We start from the raw sequence: 19,705 nt of genomic DNA on the forward strand, positions 1-19,705 counted from the left end.
TTGCTATTGAGCTGCATGAGCTGCTTATAAATTTTGGAGATTAATCCTTTGTCAGTTGCTTCATTTGCAAATATTTTCTCCCATTCTGAGGGTTCTTTTTTGGTCTTGTTTATGGTTTCCTTTGCTGTGCAAAAGTTTTGAAGTTTCATTAGGTCCCATTTGTTTATTTTTGTTTTTATTTCCATTTCTCTAGGAGGTGGGTCCAAAAGGATCTTGCTGTGATTTATGTCATAGAGTGTTCTGCCTATGTTTTCCTCTAAGAGTTTGATAGTTTCTGGCCTTACATTTAGGTTTTTAATCCATTTTGAGCTTATTTTTGTGTATGGTGTTAGGGAATGATCTAATCTCATACTTTTACATGTCCCTGTGCAGTTTTCCCAGCACCACTTATTGAAGAGGCTGTCCTTTCTCCACTGTACATTCCTGCCTCCTTTATCAAAGATAAGTTGACCATATGTGCGTGGGTTTATCTCTGGGCTTTCTATCCTGTTCCATTGATCTATCTTTCTGTTTTTGTGCCAGTACCACACTGTCTTGATTACTGTAGCTTTGTAGTATAGTCTGAAGTCAGGGAGCCTGATTCCTCCAGCTCCGTTTTTCGTTCTCAAGATTGCTTTGGCTATTCAGGGTCTTTTGTTTTTCCAAACAAATTTTGAAATTTTTTGTTCTAGTTCTGTGAAAAATGCCAGTGGTAGTTTGATAGGGATTGCATTGAATCTGTAGATTGCTTTGGGTAGTAGAGTCATTTTCACAATATTGATTCTTCCAATCCAGGAGCATGGTATATCTCTCCATCTATTTGTATCATCTTTAATTTCTTTCATCAGTGTCTTATAATTTTCTGCATACAGGTCTTTTGTCTCCTTAGGTAGGTTTATTCCTAGATATTTTATTCTTTTTGTTGCAATGGTAAATGGGAGTGTTTTCTTGATTTCACTTTCAGATTTTTCATCATTAGTGTACAGGAATGCCAGAGATTTCTGTGCATTAATTTTGTATCCTGCTACTTTACCAAATTCATTGATTAGCTCTATTAGTTTTCTGGTAGCATCTTTAGGATTCTCTATGTATAGTATCATGTCATCTGCAAACAGTGACAGCTTTACTTCTTCTTTTCCAATTTGGATTCCTTTTATTTCCTTTTCTTCTCTGATTGCTGTGGCTAAAACTTCCAAAACTAAGTTGAATAAGAGTGGTGAGAGTGGGCAGCCTTGTCTTGTTCCTGATCTTAGTGGAAATGGTTTCAGTTTTTCACCATTGAGGACGATGTTGGCTGTGGGTTTGTCATATATGGCTTTTATTATGTTGAGGAAAGTTCCCTCTATGCCTACTTTCTGCAGAGTTTTTATCATAAATGGGTGTTGAATTTTGTTGAAAGCTTTCTCTGTATCTATTGAGATGATCATATGGTTTTTCTTCTTCAATTTGTTAATATGGTGTATCACGTTGATTGATTTGCATATATTGAAGAATCCTTGCATTCCTGGAATAAACCCCACTTGATCATGGTGTATGATCCTTTTAATGTGCTGTTGGATTCTGTTTGCTAGTATTTTGTTGAGGATTTTTGCATCTATGTTCATCAGTGATATTGGCCTGTAGTTTTCTTTCTTTGTGACATCCTTGCCTGGTTTTGGTATCAAGGTGATGGTGGCCTCGTAGAATGAGTTTGGGAGTGCTCCTCCCTCTGCTATATTTTGGAAGAGTTTGAGAAGGATAGGTGTTAGCTCTTCTCCAAATGTTCGATAGAGTTCGCCTGTGAAGCCATCTGGTCCTGGGCTTTTGTTTGTTGGAAGATTTTTAATCACAGTTTCAATTTCAGTGCTTGTGATTGGTCTATTCATATTTTCTATTTCTTCCTGATTCAGTCTTGGCAGGTTGTGCATTTCTAAGAATTTGTCCATTTCTTCCAGGTTGTCCATTTTATTGGCATAGAGTTTCTTGTAGTAATCTCTCATGATCTTTTGTATTTCTGCAGTGTCAGTTGTTACTTCTCCTTTTTCATTTCTAATTCTATTGATTTGAGTCTTCTCCCTTTTTTTTTTTTGGCAGTACGTGGGCCTCTCACTGTTGTGGCCTCTCCCGTTGCGGAGCACAGGCTCCAGACACGCAGGCTCAGGGGCCATGGCTCACGGGCCCAGCTGCTCCGCAGCATGTGGGATCTTCCCGGACCGGGGCACGAACCTGTGTCCCCTGCATCGGCAGGCAGACTCTCAACCACTGCGCCACCAGGGAAGCCCCTTTCACTATATTTAATTGGCTCCTCTCTCACCGCATGCAGACATCTGCCCAAACATCACCTTCTTAGATAGGCCTCCCCTGACCTAAAGTACCTCCTCCTACCCATCACGTTCTATCCCCTAGCCCACCTTTATTTTCCTAGTACTTACTATTACCTGACTGTCAGGGAGTCCCCTCCATGCCCCGTGCCATGAGGAATCAAAGCACCATCTGTGCTGGGGCAGGGGCTCCCTGAAGCCATGTACTTCCTGCTCTTTCTAAGCAAGGTATAACTAGTTTGGTTCTCAGTGAGAAGGATTTAGGTTAGACAGGAAGTATGCCTCTTTTCTCCCAGATGTCACAGTAATGAACACACTGTGAGATCACAGTCCTACTCCTCCATCACACTGAGTTGGTCAGTAATGTCTGATTCATCTGTGTTCCCAGGGTGGGGCATTGGGTCTGCCCTAGGAAATGAATGAATGAATCACTGCTGAGAATAAACAAATGGATGTAAATCAATTCATTCATTCAACAAATATTTCTTGAGCAACTACTATGTACCAGACACTTTTTAAAGTGCTGGACATACAAACTGACAAAATCTTTGCCCTCATGTATCTTATGCTCTAGTTGGAGAGACAGACAATGAGCAGATAATTATATAACTGTTGGGAGAAGCAATCTGCTGTGGGCTCTGAGTCCCTGCAGGTTCTTGCTGGGCATGCCAAGAAAGCAAGGCTCTGAAAGCTCTTTACCCAGGCCATTTCTAAGGGTGTATTTTTGCAGCAAGCAACCTTGAGGGTTGGAAAAAGAAGAGGAAAAGCAAGCAACCGGGAAAAGGACAGGCATGCCTACCACTCACTATAAAAGTGGTGAATTTCTAACCTCTGTGTTCCTCTCCTATAATGCCATCCACGAGGTGTAGAGGCAAACATGATGGGTGGGCCCTTTGCAGGGCTTGCGGGACGTGGGGAAAATGACACAAAGGTAAAGCCACAGCTACTGCTTTTACCTTGAGTAATAATGTCCTTTGTCCCTTACCCAGGAGTTTCATGTCTTCTGCAGCATCCATGAAAAGGTAACAGACTATTACTAAACAGTAATAAACAGTAACAGTTTATTAGTTTGTAAAATCTCAGGTGCTGCCCAGTTCTAGTCAATATGTGAAGTGCTATTGAGAAAACTGAGCAGAAGAGGGGAGAGAGGGATTATGGGAGGGCTTGCTATTTTAGATAGGGTCGTTAAGAAAGCCCCCTCTGATGAGGTGACATTGCAGCAGAAACATGAATAAAGTGAGGAAACAAGCCACTTGACTATTGGGGAGGAGAGCATTTCAGCCAGAGGGAACCACGGGGCCAGGAGTCCTAGAGCCGTTTTAGAGGGAAAAGGGCAGAAGATGAGGCCAGAGAGACTGTCAGGGGCCAGAACCCACAGAGCCTCAAAGGCCCTGTACCGCATTTGCAATGTACCTGAGTGAGCAGAGAACTATCGATGGGTTTTGACCAGAGAAGTGGCCTGCTCTGATTTCTCTTTTTAAAGGATGACTCCGATTGCTGTGTGGAGAATAGCCAGTAGCCCTGGAGACCAGGGTGGAAGCAGGGAGCCAGTGAGAAGGCTCTTACAGTAGACCTGGTGAGAGAGGAGAGTGGCTTCTCCTGGTGGTGGGGTGGAGGTGGTGAGCAATGGTCGGCTTCTTGCATTTTAAGAATAGAACCCACAGGCTTGCTTACGGATTGATTGTGAGGTGCGGGGAAGAGGAGCCAAGAATGACCCAAGATTTTGTTCTGAGCAGCTGCAAGGACGGAGTCAATTGAGGTGGAGAAGATGTGTGAGGGACAGATTTGGAAGGAATCAAGAGCACTTGAATGAGCACGAATGAATGAAAATGAATAACTGAATCACTGAATATCTTCTTTCTCCCAGTCGTGAAATAAAAGTCTTGTCCCGCAGGCAGCACCCTATGTGCCTAGAGCCCGGGGTGGAACCTCCCCTCGGAAAAGGCGGTAGTGGTTCCTTTAAGAAGGCCCTGCTCCGCCCCCCACGAAGTCCCGCCCAGGAACTGTCACGTGACCCGCGATTACTCACAAGGGGTGGGCCACAGGGTGGTTTGAAAGCCTGGCGCGCACCGCATGAGCGGCGGTTCGGCCTGTCCCTGGGATGTCGGTGTTGCGGCCGCTGGACAAACTGCCTGGCCTGAACACGGCCACCATCTTGGTAGGCGTCAGCATCCCAGATTCGCCCGCCCGCCTTTCTTCCCAGGCTGTCCCTCAGCCGCCAAGTCCCCTGCTCTCTCTGAGGTGCTGGTGTGGGCTATTCTGGCTGGGGTGTGGTAGGCCGGAGAGCCACACTCTGAACCAATCGGAGTAGCCGCCCTTCTGAGGCTGAGGGACGTCCCCACCAATAAGTGCGCAGTTTCTGATTGGTGGGGCGGCTGGGTGGGGCGACCGCGCGCAGGGCGGGTTACCGGGTGCCCAAAACTTGGTTTTCCCGCGTAGAGGGGTCGGACCTCCGGGAGAGACGAGGCCTTTCCAGGAAGGGTCCGGGGAGGTAGTGAGTGCTTTCCGGACAGGACCGGAGAGGGTGCAAACCTCGGGCCCTCTGCCGGAGCCCTTTCGGTAAAAGGGTGCCTCGCGCACTGGAGCCGGAATCTTGGGTTCGCGGCCGTCCGGGCCCTCCAGCGGGACTGCTGTGTCCAGGTATCAGTCGGTCGCTTTCTCTCTCTGGGCAGCTGGTGGGCACGGAGGATGCTCTTCTGCAGCAGCTGGCCGATGCGATGCTCAAGGAGGATTGCACATCGGAGCTGAAGGTGTAAGTAGCCTTATGCTGGGGGTGTCCGATCGCTGGCCTGGGCGCAAGGGAGGGCGGGGTTGGCGGTAGGGGGATCACCAGAGAGGCGGGCACAGGTGGAGCCGGTTGACCAACCCCTCGGAGACTCCGTTCTAACGCGTGATCTGTCCCCGTCCAAAGGCATCCTCCATCACTGTCACAGTTTTTCTATTTTCCTCTAACACTTGTCACTATAAGAAGTTTACATGTTTCTTTACTTGTTTCCAATCTGCCACCCCTAGGGACCCCAAGGTCAGCCCCTTGAGGGCAGGGACTTTGACTTTTGCTCACTGGTGAATCCCCAGTGCCTTGAGCAGTACTTGGCACAGAGTACATGCTCAGATAACCCCCAAATTTGGAGAAAAAGTAACTAAAGTATATTTTGTTTTCCTTTTTCTAACTGAGAGGGAGTAGAAACAGCTGCTGGCAGGAGTCAAGTGACTGAATACATGTGGGTGTCATTCTCCCTGATAGAAAGATTATGTTCCCCTATTCTACCTAGTATGGGGCATTTCCAATTCCCACAGAGGAAATACCCTCTAGATTTGGATCATTCTGCTTCAACATAATCTTTCCCTCAAAATAAAGATTGTTCATATGTCCATCTGTGCTCTACCTATCTTGCCAGGCTCTTTGGCTGTAGAACACCAAACACAATAACCAATAATCTCAAACCCATAGCTCAGAAATTGGAAAGGATAAAAAAAAAATTAATTTGGGACTTCCCTGGTGGTCCAGTGGTTGGGACTTTGCGCTTTTGCTGCAGGGGGCATGGGTTTGATCCCTGGTCCAGGAACTAAGATCCCGAATGCCATGGGGCAAGGCCAAAAAAAAAAAAAAAAGTCAAAAAAATTAATTTAATTAGCATCAGAGTAAATGGAAAATGTGGACAAAATTGCCTTCATTAAGCAAGACGGAAACCATTGGCAAAAAAGAGAGTCACATGACATGCAAAAAATCTGATGAAGAACCCACTCTGGGAAAAAGGGAAGAAAGCTCCTTTTTGAGTGCTTTGTGCCATTGAGGAATTTAATAGGAACATGAATTTTAAAAAGGAGCGTTCAAAGACCAAATAATAACACAACAGAATGAGAGGAAAAGGGAGGTTGCAGAGCTAAGGACAAAAAAGGTGAAAAATAATACCATATGAGATCTATCTAATAAATACATAGAAACAGCAAGGATCAGAATAGATGTGATTAAAGAATGAATTATTTACAAAGAAGAAAGATTTGAGAAAATTACAGCAAAAGTGTTTGAAGTGTAATAGAAGAAGACTTCCCTGGAATGAGTGAAGGGTTGAATTTGTCCATTAAAAAGGGTACATATATCTTGTTCCAGGAAAAATGGACAATTATTTACTTCTGAAGTAAATAATTCTCAGACTTTTAGGCAGGAGAAGCAAATCACCCATATGGTCATCTGTTCATTCTTTTGTCAAGTATTTTCGGCTCTCTGCATTTGTAGTATTTGGCAGGAACCAGGTTTGACCTTTTGTCGTTATGTGGAGCCATGTGACTACTTCTGGCCAATGAATTGTGAGCAAAAATGATTGTCTCTTTATTGCTGAAGCATTTAATTGCCAGTGAGAGACCTTCCTCAGTACCCTTTGTCTCTCTCATGTTCTAGAGTGGCAACTTCACTAGCTGAGGTCTGAAGTTATGGTTAGAGCAAAATATAAATGTATATAATAATACCATTAATAATAGCAATATAAATGTACATTTGTAAGTTTTGTCCAAATGGTAAGGTAGATTATAAGAATGCTAATTTTCTCACTTTTCTTAGTAATAGAGAATCAATCCCATATAGGTAAAATTAAAACTGTTAAAAATGATACCAACTTACTCATTTATTCCATAATCTTTTTTTAATTGGGTTCTTTGAGGAAATAATTTCTTGTGATTAAAAAATAATTTATCCAAAGTTCATCTTTTTTTTCAGTTCTACTTTAGTTATTTTGCTTCCCCTAAATTCAGATAAAATTAATACTATTATCCTATTTTTATTTATTTTTATTTTTTATTTTTTGGCCGCACCATGCCCCTTGTGGGTTCTTAGTTCCCCGACCAGGGATTGAACCTGGGCCATGGCAGTGAAAGCGCTACATCCTAACCACTGGACTGCCAGGGAACTCCCTCCTATTTTTTTTTTTTTTTTTTTTTTTTCTTTTTGCGGTATGCGGGCCTCTCACTCTTGTGGCCTCTCCCGTTGCGGAGCACAGGCTCCGGATGCGCAGGCCCAGCGGCCATGGCTCACGGGCCCAGCCGCTCCGCGGCATATGGGATCCTCCCAGACCGGGGCACGAACCCGTATCCCCTGCATCGGCAGGCGGACTCTCAACCACTGCGCCACCAGGGAGGCCCAACTCCCTCCTATTTTTCAATTACATCTACTGTATTCTAGTGTCTGAATGTGTATACATTGTGTACATGGAGAGATGTTTAGAAAAATGTTCTAATGTTACTAGTAGTTATATCTAGGTAACTGAACTTGTAGGAGTATGTGTTTCTTCTTTAACTTTTGTGTTTTGTATACTTTTTGGTATTCTTAAATTATAAGCTGAGGGGTGGGGGGCAGATGAGTAATAGTAATATGTGGAAATGGGCAGAAGTAGAGGATTCAAAAAAACCCTTCCGGTGGGTATTTGACAATCTGAGACTAAGTCCAGACAAGAATGATGAGGGTGACTTGCCCAAGGTCACATAGCTGACAATCGGCAGCCCTGGGATTTGGGGCCACTTCTGTCTTACTCCAAAGAGCTTCAATCTTAACACCTAAACTTCACAGTCCAACATGCTCCCCCCCTTCTGAGCCTGGTCTCCCTCCCAGCATGCAGTGTAGATGTCTAGCCTCATGCCATCTTATATCCAAAACTCCCTCTTGCCAAGGCAGTTACTAAACTTTCTGGCAGGGAGAGTAGATCAGGAGTCATCTGGATAGGACCAGCTCTGCCCTGCCCCTGTGCTCACCTGAAAAGTCTTGCTTCAGGTGAATAGGAGAGGAGCTCTTGACAGCCTCTTCCCTGTGACGGGCGGCATGTGAACAGTCATTGTGATGTGGGTACGTATTTAGTCCTGCAATTTCTTGTTTTTCAGCCACTTGGCAAAGTCCCTCCCTCTGCCCTCCAATGTGAATCGGCCCCGAATTGACTTGATTGTGTTCGTGGTCAACCTTCACAGCAAACACAGGTGAGAGCCAGAGGATGGAGGCTGCCAGGCTCAGGTAGACCTGGCACAGGGATGTGCTGGGACAGTGGCCTCACTTATGATGGGAAGGAGAGGAGACAAGGAGAGGCTGCCTGGGGTGAACTTAGATGGTGAGGTGGGGGGGCCAGTGGCCAATGCAAGATGTTTAAAAGGCACTGATAAATGCCAGCAGTGTCATCTGTCATTTGGCTCTCTGAGGCCTACTGTGTATCCCTGACAGCAGGCACAGACATGAATGAAACAGAACCCTGTCCTCAAGGTCCATTAGGGGAGGAGGCTAGACTTTTGAACAGACAGTTACAGTACCTGCGATGGGTACTGTAAAAAGAAGGAAGCATGGGGCTGTGAGAACCCAAACAAGACCTCTGACTCTCAGGACTTAGGTCAGGCTAGACTTCCCGGTGGAAGTGACATTTAAATAGACACCTGAGAGATGACGAGAAATTAGTCAGGGAAAGATGAAAGTGAGCAGAATGTTCCAGGCGGAGGGTTAATGTAAAGGGCAGGAGGAGCATAGTGTGTTCAGAGGACTGTCAAGGCCTCTGCAGCATCAGAGCCAGTCTAGCGTGGGGCCGTGGCAGTGGCAGCATGGGTGGTGTTGATGTTGGTGGCCTGATCCGGTCTCCCTGTGGTGCTGGCAACCCTGGGGACAGGACTGCAGCCAGCCTAGGGAGTACAGAAGAAAGGTGTGCCCTCTCCCTCCTGGGGGACAGCTGGCTAAGAGCAGGACACAGGGTCCAGCACAGAAACCAAGGCAGACACCTGGGCCTGTGGTAGGGATCAAGGGAATCTGGGAATCCAATGGTCTAGAGACAACAGATACATGTAGCATCAGGACCAAGTCCAGACCGCACTACCGAACCGGTTGGAACCAGTCAGCGGTGACTTAGGCCCAGGTGGGGCTGAGATCTGCCATGGTTGCCAGAGGGCCCTGGCTCAGCAGATCTGTTGCTCTTTGGGTGAGATCTCTCTGTTCACCAGAAGGGACACTGGCCCAAGTCTTTGGAGAGATCCTGCTTCCTAGCCACACTTAGGGGCAGGGCCGCTGTTGCTGTTGGCCTCAGGCTGTGTTCATTCAGGCTGAAGCCTGACCTTTGAGATGGCTTTTTGGCCAGGAGGCAACAGGTTCCTTCATCACTCCCTGGACACAAGTGAATGAAAGCCTCAACCCAGAAGGTCAGGGTGCCGTTGCTTAGAGGAAAAAAGTGTTTTCATATGATTGATATGACTTAAAATCGCTGTAATCTTATTGGAAAGCAATTCAGCAATACTTATCTACACTTAAAAAAGACACATACTGTGACCCAGCCATTCCACTTCTAGCATCTGTCCTACAGAAACGTTTGCTTGGATATGTAAGGACCTGTGGGAAAGAAACTTCATGCAGCATCTTTCGTAATGGTGAACAACTGGAGACCGTTTAAATGTCCATCACAGGGAAAGTAGTTTGTGGTACTGTGTGGTCATTCCAAAGAATGTAACAGAGTTGTTGAACCCAGTTAGACCCAACTGGATGCTTGTACGTATCACTGTCCGTATTTGCATATGAAAAATATTCCAGAAGAATTACACCCCCAACTGTCAGCAACAGTTATCTCTGGGGAGTTGAAACTGAAGGTGGTGCTGGCAACGGAGACTTTTACTTTTTACTTATACACCCATATTTACTGTTTGTTTATATTACGAACTTGAGTCACTTTGTAATTAAAAGTAGTTTGGGAAATTCCCTGGCGGTCCAGTGGTTAGGACTCCACGCTCTCACTGCCGAGGGCCCAGGTTCATCCCTGGTCGGGGACCTAAGATCCCACAAGCCGCGTAGAGTAGCCAAAAAAAGAACTACCATATGACCCAGCAATCCCACTACTGGGCATATACCCTGAAGAAACCATAACTCAAAAAGAGACATGTACCACAATGTTCATTGCAGCACTATTTACAATAGCCGGGTCATGGAAGCAACCTAAATGCCCATCGACAGATGAATGGATAAAGAAGATGTGGTACATATATGCAATGGAATATTACTCAGCCATAAAAGGGGATGAAATTGGGTCATTTGTGGAGACATGGATGAATCTAGAGACTGTCATACAGAGTGAAGTAAGTCAGAAAGAGAGAAACAAATATTGTATATTAACACATATATATGGAATCTGGAAAAATGGTACAGATGAACTGGTTTGCAGGGCAGAAATAGACACACAGATGTAAAGAACAGATGTATGGACACCAAGGGGGGAAAGTGGCGGGGGGGGGTGGTGAGATGAATTGGGAGATTGGGATTGACATGTATACACTGATGTGTATAAAATGGATGACTAATAAGAACCTGCTGTATAAAAAAATAAATAGAATTCCCCCAAAAAATGTAGTTTAAAGATATGAAAGGACAAAGTATTCCTCTAGGGCTGTTTCCTGTTACCCTCCTCTCGTTCTCTGGCCTCTCTGGGATCAGAGGCGGGGCGGCTTCTGCTCTCTCTGTTGTGAGGTTTGTCCTCTGCTTTGTTCTCTCGCCCTGGCCACTGCAGCCTCCGGAATGTCGAGGAGTCCCTGCACCATGTGGACGCCACCTTCTTCCTGGGGAAGGTGAGCTTCCTCGCCACAGGCGGTAAGTGCATCCCTCCCCCCGCAGCTCACCCCCTCCCTCGCCAACCCAGGGCAGGCTGCGGCTGGGCCTGTGGCGGACTCCTTGCAAAGGCAGCCTGGGTGATGGAAAACACATGCATTTTGGAATCTGATGTTGTCAGTCTTTATAAAATCTGAGCCGATCAGTCCACCAAGTCAATTCCTCTGAGATAATGGCTTAGAGGTGCCTAGTGGCTCTCTGTGGCTTTCAGAGTAAAATCCAAACTCCTGTAAAGGCACAAAGTATTTTGCAGTTTGGCCCCTGCCTTCCTGTCTTATCTCCTATTACTCTTCCCTTCTTTGGCTCAGCTTATAGTTCTCTGAGACTTGGTAATATTAACAGTGGAAATAATAATAGCTACCCTATATCAAGCACTCACAATAGACCAAACACTGTCCTAAGTGCTTTGTTTCTATATTACTTAATCTTCACGACAGGTACTACTGTAGTAGGTACTATTTTCTCTGTTTTGCAGCGGAGGAAACTGGTCACGAGGTTAGGTAACTTGCCCAAGGCCCCGCAGCTGAACAGTGGTAGAGCAGAGATTCACACCTAGAGAGTCATATTCCAGAGCCCATGCCTTTAATGATTGTACCATGTGGCTTCTCTCAAATACTTTTTCCTCTTCTTTATCTCGCTAACCCCTATTTTCTGCCTCCTGGGGACCTGACCAGCCCTGCAATCTGGGCCCTCAGGGTATCCATCCCACACATGCCTCTGTCAGAGACTCCTAACACTTCTACCTACACTGATGGTGTGTCTGCCCCGCCAGCTGCACTGAGAGCTCCTTGCAGGATGGGAGTGGCACAGATTATTCTCAGTAAGCATTGGTGGATAAATGAACACCAGGTCACTTCTGTGTATTCATTCACTGAATCTCTATAGTAACTCAGCAGGGTAGGGGTTGTCACTAACCTCATTTCATAGATGTGCACTCTATCCAAGCCCCTTCAGCCTATTTTCTGATTTGATGATCTTGACTGCCCTGAAAAGAAGGTAGAACAGGATTGTCACCCCACTGACTAGTAAGAAGCTGAGGCCCAGAGAGGGGAAATGAACTACTTGGCCCAGTGCTTCCTAGATTACAGCCAGGAAGGTAGAGATTACAGGCCGTGGCTTCTTTGCAGCTGGGCGGGAGAGCCACTGCAGCATTCACCGGAACACCATCATGAAGCTGGCCCACACCTACCGGAGCCCCCTGCTCTTCTGTGACCTGGAGGTGAGGACCCCGAGCACGCGGGTTGAGGGATGGAGCAGTCGGCACACAGTGGGCGTGGTAGGGGCGCTTCTTGGGAGGCTCGCTGAGTACCCTGGTGAAGGGGATCCCGATGTGGAGACAAGATCCTCATTTGAATCCTGGCTCTTCTGCTCGTTGTCCTTGGGTGGGTCACCGTGAGCCTTGGGTGGGTCACCGTAAGCCTTGGGTTCGTACATGTAAAGTAGGGTGATGCTCCGTGTACATCTTGAGTTCTGCTCGTACACCAGGCGCCATTACCTCCTGCTTTTGCGTCGTTCTCTCTACTCGTAACTAAGTCTTGTGTATGTACCTGTGGGTTCATGTTAATATCTCACTTCCCTGGGGTTAAGTGCTGTGAGGCCAGGCATCTTGTCTGCCTCATTAACCAGCAGTGAAGGTGCCCAGTGTGCCCCTTACATCCCTGGATTGCAGACCTTGTCTGGTCCCAGCCTGGGGCAGGGGGTCTAGCAGGCAGCAGAAGGGGAGGCTGGGTAGGTTGGTAGGTGGTTGGATGGATACATATGATATTAGTTCTGCCCTGACTTGCTTCTGTTGGTGTTTCTCACCAGGTGAATGCTCATTGTGGGGTTAGCACAGCAGATTTCTATTTTGCGGTTGAGTTTTGCTCTTCAGCCTCTCTGTGCGGTTCGGAACCTGATGACTTTTGGCTAAAGGGTCCTCAGCAGGAGTTGATGCTGCTGCCTCTGGGCTCCCAGGGCCTGGGCTGCCCCTGGGCTGCATTCCAGACCTGCTCAGTTGGTTTTGAAATTCGTTTCAGAGATTGTGTTTCTGCTCTGTTCTGGGTCTTGCACCTTTTCCCAAAAGCAAAGTGATGTCGTAAGAGGGAACTGAGTCAGTATGTGGTCCCTCATCACCAAGGGTTCTTACTCTGGGGTCTGTGGACCCCTCTGGTCGGAAGGGAGAAGAATTCAGGGGATTTGCAGACCTGGACGAGAAAAAAAATTACTTCTTGTTTTCACTAACCTCTAAGAGAAATTTATCATTGTGAATGTAGGCAAGAGATGTCGGTAGTATTAGCAGAACCTGTGACTGTTAGCAACAGAAGCAGCGGACGTTGCCACGTCCCCGGGGATTGGGGCAGATCTCATTACGCCTCTGACTGCAGAAGTCATTAGACCTGCCCTAGATCTCATTCAGTGCATCAGTTAGGATGTACAGGTTTGTGTTTCACATTTGATGACTATTTTAAGAACCCCCACTAAACCGACGCTCTGATCTCACAGGTAGGACCTGAGGCCCGGGGCACCCCTGAGGGGCCTATCCCTGCAGGCTTTCCTCACAACAGGAGAGGCGAGACGTGCTCACGGTCACACAGCTAGGAAGTCAGCGGAAGAGCCAGGTTGGCGTGCAGCTGTCTCTTTCCTGTCTTAACGGGCTGACTGTGTGGCTTTGAACAAGTCGACCCACCCCCAACACACACACACACACACACACACACACACACGCACGCACACAGCCTGCCTTCTGTTGGCTCTGGAGGGGAATCGCCATCTTCGCTCCACAGCAGAGGTGCGTGTGGGGCTGCAGTTCTGTGTGTGGTCACTAGGTGGCAGGCTGTTCCAGGTCCTGGGTTGTCCTCTAGCCTGAGAACTTCTCAGTGGCCGACTTTCTATTTCCAGCCAGCAGCAGCCCTGCTGAGAACCTAGTCCTGGCGTTCTCTCATACAAAGCCCCCAGTGTTTGGACGGTCAGCACTCCTCGCACCGCTGTTGTCCTGTTCGGGGCACACTCCTCCGCTTAATCGACTTGGAGCCTCACCATGTTCTGAGGCCTTTGCGTGGCAGGAATTATTAGCCCTGTTTTACATATGAGGAAACACCAGGGAGGTGTGGGATTTGCCCAGTGAAATTATTTCCCAGCTCCGCTGATCGGGCCCTGTGCTGGTCCCTGAGAACACAAATGCCTCAGACATTGGCCCTGCCTCTCAGAATCAAGCAAAATAGACCAACATGTAACATACACAGCAGCAGAAGGATTTGCAGAGCTTTGGAAGCCTGACAGTGGAATTCAGCCATTCCTTCCTGTAGGTGACGGGGCGGTCATGGTAGGGTCAGAAGTGGGATTTGGGGGTCACGTCTCTGGAGTGTGATGTGTAGATGGGAGGAGGCCTGGCCACAGGCAGGAGGCCTCGGGACGAGGCTGCTGCGGGAAGTGGACTGTGGAGTCTGAGTGAGAGCAGCAGCAGTTTGGAGGACAGTTCAGAGGCAGAGGCCACAGAACGCAGAGGACTTATCAGCAAGTATTTCTGGACTTCCCTGGTGGCACAGTGGTTAAGACCCCGCCTGCCAATGCAGCAGACACGGGTTTGAGCCCTGGTCCGGGAAGATCCCATGTGCCGCGGAACAACTAAGCCCATGTGCCACAATTACTGAGCCTGCGCTCTAGAGCCCGTGAGCCACAGCTACTGAAGCCCGCGTGCCACAACTACTGAAGCCCGCGAGCCACAACTACTGAAGCCCACGTGCCTAGAGCCCATGCTTTGCAACAAGAGAAGCCGCCACAATGAGAAGCCCGTGCACCACAATGAAGAGTAGCCCCCGCTCGCCACAACTAGAGAAAGCCCGCGCACAGCAACGAAGACCCAATGCAGCCAAAATAAATACATTAATTAAATATATATATAAAGATGATACAAATAGATGGAGAGATGTACCATGTTCTTGGATTGGAAGAATCAACATGGTGAAAATGACTCTACTACCCAAAGCAATCTACAGATTCAATGCAATCCCTATCAAACTACCACTGGCAGTTTTCACAGAACTAGAACAAAACATTTCACAATTTGTATGGAAACACAAAAGACCCCGAATAGCCAAAGCAATCTTGAGAACGAAAAATGGAGCTGGAGGAATCAGGCTCCCTGACTTCAGACTATACTACAAAGCTACAGTAATCAAGACAGTACGGTACTGGCACAAAAACAGAAAGATAGATCAATGGAACAGGATAGAAAGCCCAGAGATAAACCCATGCACATATGGTCACCTTATCTTTGATAAAGGAGGCAGGAATATACAGTGGAGAAAGGACAGTCTCTTCAATAAGTGGTGCTGGGAAAACTGGACAGGGACATGTAAAAGTATGAGATTAGATCACTCCCTAACACCATACACAAAAATAAGCTCAAAATGGATTAAAGACCTAAATGTAAGGCCAGACACTATCAAACTCTCAGAGGAAAACATAGGCAAAACACTCTATGACATAAATCACAGCAAGATCCTTTTGGACCCACCTCCTAGAGAAATGGAAATAAAAACAAAAATAAACACATGGGACCTAATGAAACTTCAAAGCTTTTGCACAGCAAAGGAAACCATAAACAAGACCAAAAGACAACCCTCAGAATGGGAGAAAATATTTGCAAATGAAGCAACTGACAAAGGATTAATCTCCAAAATTTATAAGCAGCTCAATAACAAAAAAACAAACAACCCAATCCAAAAATGGGCAGAAGACCTAAATAGACATTTCTCCACAGAAGATATACAGACTGCCAACAAACACATGAAAGGATGCTCAACATCTTTACTCATTAGAGAAATGCAAATCAAAACTACAATGAGATATCATCTCACACCAGTCAGAATGGCCATCATCAAGAAATGTAGAAACAATAAATGCTGGAGAGGGTGTGGAGAAAAGGGAACACTCTTGCACTGCTGGTGGGAATGTGAATTGGTACAGCCACTATGGAGAACGGTATGGAGGTTCCTTAAAAAACTACAAATAGAACTACCATATGACCCAGCAATCCCACTACTGGGCATATACCCTGAGAAAACCATAATCCAAAAAGAGTCATGTACCAAAATGTTCATAGCAGCCCTATTTACAATAGCCCGGAGATGGAAACAACCTAAGTGTCCATCATCGGATGAATGGATAAAGAAGATGTGGCACATATATACAATGGAATATTTATTACTCAGCCATAAAAAGAAACGAAATTGAGCTATTTGTAACGAGGTGGATGGACCTAGAGTCTGTCATACAGAGTGAAGTAAGTCAGAAAGAGAAAGACAAATACTGTATGCTGACACATATATATGGAATTTAAGGAAAAAAATGTCATGAAGAACATAGGGGTAAGACAGGAATAAAGACACAGACCTACTAGAGAATGGACTTGAGGATATGGGGAGGGGGAAGGGTAAGCTGTGACAAAGCAAAAGAGAGGCATGGACATATATACACTACCAAACGTAAGGTAGATAGCTAGTGGGAAGCAGCCGCATAGCACAGGGAGATCAGCTCGGTGCTTTGTGACTGCCTGGAGGGGTGGGATAGGGAGGGTGGGAGGGAGACGCAAAAGGGAAGGGATATGGGAACATATGTATAACTGATTAAATTTGTAAAAAAAATAAAACAAGTATTTCTTACATAACCTACAGTGCACCAAGCATTGTTCTAGGCACTAGGGAAGCAGCATAGAGCAGAACAGTTTTTTTTTGTTTTTGTTTTTGTTTTTAAAGGACTCTTTATTTTTTTTTTATTTTTTAGTAATTTATTTATTTATTTTTGCTGTGTTGGGTCTTTGTTTCTGTGTGAGGGCTTTCTCTAGTTGTGGCAAGCGGGGGCCACTCTTCATCGCGGTGCGCGGGCCTCTCACTATCGCGGCCTCTCTTGTTACGGAGCACAGGCTCCAGACGCGCAGGCTCAGCAGCTGTGGCTCACGGGCCCAGTCGCTCCGTGGCACGCGGGATCCTCCCAGACCAGGGCTCGAACCCGCGTCCCCTGCATTAGCAGGCAGACTCTCAACCACTGCGCCACCAGGGAAGCCCCAGAACAGTTTTAAAACTCCCAATTCTGTTCTAGTGGAGGAAACAAAGTGAGGAAGTAGAACGTATGGCGTGTTAGAGAATGGATGTGACTTGTCAGGTGGTGGTAAAGTGGCAAGATTTACATAGGGGTTGAAGGGGCTCACTAAAAAAAAATGACCTTTAAGTAAAGACTTGAAGGAAGGCTCCGTGGAGCCTCCTGGTGGAAAGGCCCACTAGGTTGGAGAAACAGCAAGTGCAAAGGCCCTGAGTTTGGAACTTGCCTGCTGTGTTCAAGGTCCACAGGGAGGCATGGGTGGCTGGAGCAGAGCTGTGGGAGACGAGTCAGAGTGACCATGGGGCTTTGTGGGTCGTAGAACAGGTGGTGGCTTTCACTCTGGGTTAGACTGGAGCAATGCAAAGTGTGGGCTGGCGGGGGGCGGGACACAGCCTGACTCGGGTTTTAAGTGGGTCCCTGCAGCTCTTGGGAGGAGAGTGGACTGAAGGGAGACAGGGGCAGAAAGAAGGAGATGGGCCTGGGGACTGTGTCTGGAAGAGTTAAGAGTGGCCTGGGCTCAGTGGTGTCTGGGGAAGAGGGAGATGAGATGGTCTGTGATGCTGGGTGTTTCCAGGGCAGGCCCGACAGATGTGCTGATGGCCTGGATGTGAGACAGGAGAGGAAGAAGAGTCAAGGTCGACTCTGGAGTTTTCAGCCTGAGCAGCTGGAAGGATGGAGTTGCCTGTGGCTGAGATGGGGGGCGACTGCAGTTTGCGGGGACTCCCAGGAACTCCGTCTTGGACACACTAAGACTGAGGAGTCTGTTAGATGTCTACACAGAAACCAAGCCGGCAGCGGCACACGTGTGTCTAACACTCAGAGGAAAGGTCTGGAGATGCAGTTTGGGCATCCTCAGCAGTTAGACGGTTTGAAGGTCACAGAGCTGGATGAGGTCACCTGGGGACCGAGTGTGGGGGAAAGAGATGCAAAGGCCAAGCCCTGGGACCCCCAGCAGTTAGAAGTCACCCAGAGGAGGGAGCGGCCTGTGAGGTGAGAGGAGAAGCCTCAGAGGGTGGGGTCCTGGGAGCCAGGTGGAAAAGACCTGTCAAGGGGAGGGCGCAGCTGTGTCAGATTCTGCTGAGAGGAGACTCAGTGCGAATGAGGCCAGTGTGATGAGGACTGACGTCGCCTCTGGATTTAAAACCCAGGACGTCATGGGTGGCACATGGTGGAGGATGTGGGGATGCCTGGTCACTAGCTTGGGTGACTGGGTGGATGGTGGCACCCTTTCCCCAGTTAGAGAGGGAACAGGGGAAGGGGGGGATGCATCTCAGACCACCTGTTGGTCAGGGGAGAACATGTGAGCATCACTGTTTATTCAGCATTTATAATGAGCACCTCATCTGCCCACACCATCTGATGCCAGGCCCTGGGACAGTCTTGTTGCCCCTGCCTAATCCCACAGCTCCTCTGGGCTTACCAGCCTTTCAGAGGCCCTGATATAGGAACCGTCTGTTGATGGTGCCTCCCTGTCCTCGGAAAGGGCCATTCTCTACCCACCCCTCCTTCCTACCCCTGTGAGCCTCTTTCTCAGACAGATCCCAGGTAAGGAAGCCTTTGGGGCCCACTCTACCCCAGAATTGGTTGGGACTAGCCCTGATTCACATCCCAGCTCTGCAGTCACTAACTGTGTGCCTCTGGACAGTTGACCTAACCTCGCCAGCCCAGCTTGCTGAGCCTTCATGTCTTCTGGAGCAGGGGTCATCCTCTCTGGTATCCCTGGAGGGTGTTTGAAGGATTCGGTAAACTAAGGTGGTTGGAAACGGCTCGGCGAGGTGTGGCACAGACAAGGGCGTGGCCATGCTGGGCAGCGGTTCCCTGAGCTGTCCCCACATCTCAGCACCCCGCCCCCCTGGGCAGCCCGCGGAGCTGCTCCACGTGAGGGGAGCAGGCCCCTCACCGCTGTCCTCTGCTCTTCCTCTGCAGATAGAAGACTTTCGAGCCACCATGGCGCAGCGCCTGGTCCGCATGCTGCAGATCTGCGCCGGCCATGTGCCCAGCGTCTCGGCCTTGAACCTGCTGTCCCTGCTGCAGAGCTCTGAGAACCCCTCCCTGGAGGACCTGTGAGGGCCACCAGCCCCTGGGCTGCCCCTCCCCAGGGCTTGGTGCCCGGCTCATTAAACAGTCACTGTTGCTGGGGCCTGACAGGCCGGGGTCAGCAGGCAGTTCCCTCAGGGCCCAAAGTCCAGGGGGTGGGGAGGGAGCCCAGCTGGTGGGACTCCAGCCCCCCTCCCCCTCCCACGCTCACTCCAGCAGAGCCCCAGGTCTTCGTCCATCTGACGTGTTCTCTCTCCACTTAAGACTTCAACTGAACAAAAGGTCCATGGCTAAAAAAAGTTTGAAAATCACTGGTTTCGTCCACCACTCTGATTTTGCAGATGAGCGAACTGACTCAGAGCAATTAGGAGTCGGGTAGGGGGAGCTTGGACTCTGTGAGCCCAGTCTGACTCCGCATCCTGGCCTCGCCATGCCTGGTTATAGGACCTGGTTGTTGCCTCTTGGGGCCTCAGTTTTCCCAGGTATGAAATGGAGGTTGCTCCACCTACCCTGTTGCGTTGTGAGGATTGTATGAAATGGTGGAGGTGAAGTGCCTGAGGTTGTATTACTCTTGCGCTTCTTTGAGTGCTTGATGTATTTCATAATAAACGTGTTAATGCTTACACAGTGCCAGGTAAGCACTCAATGAACAGTTATTTGAACTATTATTTGAAATCACACAGAGCTAAGTTCAAAAACTGGTGTA

At 47.9% G+C, this 19,705-nt stretch overlaps 1 protein-coding gene across 1 annotated transcript; it reads left to right on the top strand.

The window, feature by feature from the left end:
* Nucleotides 1–4,318: 4,318 nt before the first annotated feature.
* CENPM (centromere protein M) lies at nt 4,319–19,649 on the top strand. Its single transcript, XM_081249284.1, has 6 exons — nt 4,319–4,437; nt 4,952–5,031; nt 8,148–8,240; nt 10,787–10,866; nt 12,012–12,103; nt 18,889–19,649. Exons 1-6 carry the CDS (start codon nt 4,381–4,383, stop codon nt 19,027–19,029), a joined length of 543 nt encoding a protein of 180 aa, XP_081105410.1. The 5' UTR covers nt 4,319–4,380; the 3' UTR covers nt 19,030–19,649.
* The last annotated feature ends 56 nt before the right edge of the window (nt 19,650–19,705 follow it).

Source organism: Mesoplodon bidens (assembly GCF_964165515.1).
Source record: "Mesoplodon bidens genome assembly, chromosome: 11".
NCBI classification, from domain to species: Eukaryota; Metazoa; Chordata; class Mammalia; order Artiodactyla; family Ziphiidae; genus Mesoplodon; species Mesoplodon bidens.

Excerpts from the sequence above, each read along its gene's own strand:
- CENPM (XM_081249284.1), top strand. The coding sequence starts at position 4,381 with ATGTCGGTGTTGCGGCCGCTGGACAAACTGCCTGGCCTGAACACGGCC. Across the intron at positions 5,032-8,147 it reads TGCACATCGGAGCTGAAGGT|CCACTTGGCAAAGTCCCTCC; the intron begins GTAAGTAGCCTT and ends CTTGTTTTTCAG. Across the intron at positions 12,104-18,888 it reads TGCTCTTCTGTGACCTGGAG|ATAGAAGACTTTCGAGCCAC; the intron begins GTGAGGACCCCG and ends CTTCCTCTGCAG.